The sequence below is a fragment of the Rhinopithecus bieti genome, unplaced genomic scaffold, assembly GCF_001698545.2.
Source record: "Rhinopithecus bieti isolate Rb0 unplaced genomic scaffold, ASM169854v2 scaffold_58852, whole genome shotgun sequence".
Lineage (NCBI taxonomy): Eukaryota > Metazoa > Chordata > Mammalia > Primates > Cercopithecidae > Rhinopithecus > Rhinopithecus bieti.
In genome coordinates this window covers 270,655-276,465 of record NW_016822715.1, presented here as the reverse complement: position 1 = coordinate 276,465, position 5,811 = coordinate 270,655, and the positions used below count along the sequence as shown (strand labels likewise).

General features: G+C 46.4%; 1 protein-coding gene across 3 annotated transcripts in view; it reads right to left on the bottom strand.

Moving 5' to 3' along the window:
* CD83 (CD83 molecule) overlaps window positions 1-5,811 on the bottom strand; it is a 34,863-nt gene that overhangs the window by 17,710 nt on the left and 11,342 nt on the right. For 2 of the 3 annotated variants that reach the window (XM_017861004.1, XM_017861005.1), the window contains exons 1-2: window positions 5,577-5,811; window positions 5,369-5,484 (exon numbers count right to left, since the gene is read on the bottom strand). In XM_017861004.1, the coding sequence (XP_017716493.1) occupies window positions 5,369-5,484; window positions 5,577-5,613 (153 nt within the window). In that variant the 5' untranslated portion in view covers window positions 5,614-5,811. The remainder of the gene's footprint in view (window positions 1-5,368; window positions 5,485-5,576) is intronic. The other variant, XM_017861006.1, reaches the window with a different exon arrangement.

The following is a 5,811-nucleotide window of genomic DNA, read 5'->3' as shown; positions in this document are numbered from 1 at the left end:
AAAAAAAAAAAAAAAAAAAAAATCCTTCAGTAGCTCCTTCCTACCAAAAGGATAAAGTTCAAGTCATTATCGTTGGGCATTGGAGGCCCCTCACAATCTGTCTCTAGCCTACTTTCTAATGTTATTTCTCAGCCATCTGCTATTTAAGTCTCCCTTCTACATCACTGGTTACCTCAATGGTTCCCAGAAGGTCTTAGTGGATTCCCATGCCTTTGCTCAAGATGGTCCTCTGGCAAAAGTTCTACATCGATCCTGAGATGGCCAATGCCAGGCCCAGGACGGGCACGCATTTGGGACTTAGAAATATTTACTAAACAGTGAAAGTGTAAATATGAGAGACATCTGAAAAGCAACTTTACATCTTTCATGGTTTGACCTAGGGAGGAGCCCATAAAAGTGATTCAACCAGGTCAAGTACTAGAGGTGCCAATGGGGACAGTAAGATTTTTTTTTTTAATTCTAACATACATTGTTTTCACAATTCAGTGGCTCTACATTTAATGTAGAAGTGTTTCCTTTTTGTCCTATAACATGTTCTTAAATCCATCTTACAACAGAATCATTCTAGAATCAAGGAAGCACAGTGTTCAGCACTGGCTCCTCCATGGGCCATGAGGGTCTGTGGCTGTATAAATTACATCTGCCCCAACTGCGTATCAACTCTAGGCCTTCCTAAGGCACTCTGCTCTCCTCAGTATCCCTGGTTCTGTAGCTCATTATCACACAAGATGGTAGAGACAGAAAACATAACTCCACCAAAAAGAAGTTTAGCGACATGCGTGGAAGACAGCCTTGAACTTTGGAAGTGTCTCATGCAAGCCATTAACCTGCTCTCCAACAGCTTCCTTAGTGTTAATGTCAGAAGCAGAACACTCCATGGATGGCCCATGGTCTGCCCCAGCTGGGGCTCTTCTCAATATTATAAAGTCTATTTAAAGTAGACTATTATCTGAAGTCACACTCTTACTTCCCTTTTCTCCCTTCCTTTGGAAATCATCTGAAAAGGGCACTTGTCTTGTGATGCTTCACTGTCCTCACCCCCACAGCATCACCCAGAGACGACACCATATATCCTCTTTCGTTTTGCGTCACCCGTAGGCTGTCAGGGCTCCTAGCATGATACAAGAAGGTATTGCATCTCTGGGATAAATGACCACTCGTTATTACCCTTAGTGAATATCAACCAAGCCCAAAGTACTCCATTCAAAGTCGTCCTCTCTCTCCAAACCTACATTAATGAGTGTAGACACAGCAATGCTTTTCATGAAGTACAGATGCAGCCCTTTAATGCACGGCTTTACTCCTCAGAGACATGATATTGTGCTATGCCCTCTTATGCCAGAATTTAACCACAGGTCATGGCCAGCGGAAGAAAAGTCATGGATAAAAATCTATTTGCATATTTTCTCAAAATACCTCCTCAAAGAACCACATCTATTACAACTTTCCTTTTCTTTCTTTTCTTTTCTTTTCTTTTTTTTTTTTGTAGAGACAGGTCTCACTACATTGCCCAGGCTGGCCTCAAACTCCTGGGTTCAAGCAATCCTCCCATCTTGGCCTCCTACAATGCTGGGATTACAGGCATGAGCCTGAGCCATCACACTCAGCTTATTACAACTTCAAAAGATAAATTGATTGGCTCATGCCTGTAATCCTAGCACTTTGGGAGGCCGAAGTGGGAGGATGGCTTGAGCTCAGGAGGTGGAGAACAGCCTGGGCAATGTATTGAGATCTTGTCTCTACAAAAAATTAAAAACATAAAAATCAGCCAGGTGTGGTGGTATGCCCTTGTAGTCTCAGCTACGCTACTTGGGAGGCTGAGGTGGGAGGATTACTCGAACCCAGGATGTCGAGGCTGCAGTGAGCCGTCTGCATGTCACTGTACTCCAGCTTGGGAAACAGAGTGAGACTCTGTCTCAAAAAATAAAAATAAAGCTAAATTGAGCTACTATCCTAATGAATATAATTTATTAACTTTTCTATTTCTTCTCAATCACCCATTCTGCCTTAAAAAGTATAAGGGAGGAAGGGATGAGAGGAGGACCTTTTGTTGGATCCCAGTTAAGAGGACATGGTCCATAGAAGAGATGAGCTGGGCCAACAGGAATTGGGATATCTCTGTCCACTTTGGGCTTCACCTTTACCCTCCTGCACATGTCTCCATTAAGTCCCCTCTGGCCCATCTCATTGCATCTTTGAAACAGAGAGAATAAAATGAACACTCTTCCTTCCCAACCCTAATGTTGCAAACAGATTGGATGCTGTCTGTTTTGAGTTTTCTGGTCAAAGGCATATGATAAAAAACACATGGTTTACATGGGTCCTTTTGTTAATTACAAGTAATCAGTGCCAAATGGACAAAGGCAAGATGCTACATGGTGCTGGAGGATTGAGTGGTGAATGGAATTTTAAATTATGAGTCATTATAACCATACTTATGATACGCAGACAGCCTGTAGAATGTACTTAAATCTGGGGGATGGTGAAAACCCACTGCAAGGGACTCTGCTTTCCTTGCCCAGCACGAAGCCCCCTCCTGTGCTGGCAAAACAGGTTTTACAAAGCCAGGGTAGTGATGATGAAGTGAGGCGGGATGGGATAAGCTGGCTCTGGTCACCAAAATGAAATTCCTCCCTTTACGGCTACCCCTCCACTTTGATGAAACATTTTACAAGAAACTTGTAGAAAAATGACCAGATGCTTAATCTTCTGTAAAATGAAATATTTCGGCATTTCAACACTGGCCTTATCTCCAGAACACTCTATCCATTTTTGTTATATAAGCACAATCAATGCAAAAGTATAATTATTGGGCTGGAAAATAATAAATACGTACAGAATATGCTGAGACCTGTTTAAAAAAAAATGCTTAAAGGAACATTACATGTCACTCTCAAGGCACCTGATTCATTTATTGGTATAGCATAACTCACCTATCCACGAATCTCAATCACCATTTATTTCTCAAAAAGTAACTACAGTATGACTTTTCATTGGCACTATTCCATGGATCAGCAGGAAAAAAAGAATGCTAGAGACTGCCGTCCCTTTTTTTCTTGACAGAGTTTTGAAAGACCTTCAGGGTCAATCTTGCAAGAATTGTGTCCAATAAACAAGCTCATGCGTTACAGAGTTACATCACCAGCTGACATCCAAGTTGAAGTCCAAGGTTAATTGCTATGGTTTAGTGGACCATTCCGAATGACCCTGCGCAAGAAGCTTTCACCCCAGAACTGTCTGAACTCTACAGTCAGAAATTCCATCTACTTGTTCCATGAGTACTTTTTAATTACTCCCTGGGGGTATTAATAATGTTTTCTTTCTTTATTAAATAATTACTCTCTGGAAGGGATAGTGGTTTCATGTTTTCCCCCTTCTTTGAGATAACTAAGTCCCTGCCTGGTTAGCCCAGGGGCACTTTGATTTTCTTTACTTTAAGTTATTAAGGTTGAAAACAGAGATATCAAGATAGACCTCTAACAACTCAGGATTTGGAATCAGACTGTTTGGTTCAAATCCCAAGTCCAATATTTAGCCAGTGCAACAGTGGACAGGTTATTTCCCTCCCTAAGGCTCAGTTTCCTCACCCGTAAAGTAGGAACAGTAACAGTACTGATCCCTAAGTCCATTCTTCCGATGGATGGAAATGGATAATGTATGTAAATATTTACCTTGGAGCTTGGCATGTGGTGAGCATTCAAAAATTGTTTTTACAATATTTTAAAAACTACTATTGTTTTGACTATGAGAACAATTTTGGAATTGTTGTGTTTGCTGATCCTACAGTAAGGTACAAATGAAGTAAGAATACTTAACACCTTACTTTTTTTTTTTTTTTGAGACGGAGTCTCGCTCTGTCGCCCAGGCTGGAGTACAGTGACCGGATCTCAGCTCACTGCAAGCTCCGCCTCCGGGTTCACGCCATTCTCCTGCCTCAGCCTCCCGAGTAGCTGGGACTATAGGCGCCTGCCACCTCGCCCGGCTAGTTTTTTGTATTTTTTTTTTTTTAGTACAGACGGGGTTTCACCGGGTTAGCCAGGATGGTCTCGATCCCTGACCTCGTGATCCGCCCGTCTCGGCCTCCCAAAGTGCTGGGATTACAGGCTTAAGCCACCGCGCCCGGCCAACACCTTACTTTCATATACAATACAATGCTCTGAGGCAGCAGCACCATCGCTGTTATGCATAACTCATGAGGTGCTGGGCTGAATTCACAGAGCACCTTTGCAATTTATAGGGCAAAAATTAGGTGCCGTGATGAATACACCAAAGTATTGGTACAACCACTGCCCCCCAGGGAACTGACAATCCAGTTAGGAGACACACACACAAAGAGATCACCGCAATGATGCCTTGTACTGCTAACTGGCCAGAGACACGTACAGGTTCTTATAGTATCTTTTATGGTGGACAGAAGAAAGCCCTGCATTTTGGGGAAAGCTACAAGTGCACAGATTTGCCCCCACCGTAAGACAGCAAATCAGTAAGGGCTACAGAGTGAGGTTGGAATATTATATTCATTTGGGTTAAAATGGAGGTGCAGTGGTAGCAGTGGCCTGACTTAAAGAAGGACCAGTGATATCGAACAGTAGCTGCTTGACTTTAGAATGACACCATCATTGCCATCTTAGAATCTGAGAATGTTTCAGTCAAGAGGAAACCTTGAAAAAGCCTCCGTGCCACTCAGTCCTCTTACAGCAGGAGCAGCAAGGCCTGTTCTTACACATACGGTCTCCGATTCATGCATCCACCTGATGCCCTCACGGCTGCCTCTCTCACGGCCGCCAGAGGAAGGAGGAGGAGGGCTAGGGGAGGAAGCCAAGGGTATCCCACAAAGGGGACGACCACTGATAACTACCACGGATGAAATGGCCTAAGTCACTTCGGTGTCTTAGCCCTTCATTTCCAATTGCCCCTCCCCCTCCCATGTATCATGGGCATCACAGTCACAAAACACAAGAAATCAGAAGTCTGGAGACATTCCCCTTGTCCAGTGCCCAAATCTAGGTCCCTGTTGCTTTCTTCCTGACCTGCAGACCCACAACCACAGGTGGCCTCCAGAATTAATCCAAACGAGAGAGTCTCTGCCCTTCCAAAACGTCTTAAGTGGATCATTCATCTCAGGCCACCTTCAGGGGCAGGAAGGGGATTGAGGTCTGTGGAGAGCAAAACCTAAGTCGGCCCTGTACCTGGATGCGGACAGGGTGGGGAAGGCGCGACGGGAGACTGGGTACTCCAAGATCAGCTGCGGGAGACGCCCCCCGCCCCCACCCGGCAGCCACAGAGGGTCGCCAGCCTCGGGGAGATGGTTCCCGCTGCCTTCAAATGAGTCCACCAAACCCCAGCCCGCGGGCATCGTAGCACTTACCTTGACCCAGGAGACGGTGTAGGGAACCTGCGGATCCCAGGGGGCGGTGCAGGGCAAGTCCACATCTTCGGAGCAAGCCACCTTCACCTCCGGCGTCGCGGGAGCCAGGCTGCAGGCTACAAGAAAGAGAGAGTCCGTCGTGAGCAAGCGACCGACGGGAGGGGGTGTCGTGGCGGGGCGGGGGGCAACAGGCGCTCGCGGGCCCTACCGCAGCTCAGGAGTAGAAGCTGGAGGCCGCGCGACATGGCTGGAGCGCTGCGCCACTGCCACGAGCTGCAAGGCTGTGGCGCGCTGACGCCGGCTGCCCTTTTATGCCCGCGCGTTGGGGAACTTCCCTGCGCGCCAGCCCCGGGGATTCCCCGGCAGGCAGCGGAAGCGGGTGGCTAGCCCTCCTAGTACCACTTAGGCCGGGGCGCCCCCGTCCCCGCCCCTTCGCCTCCGTC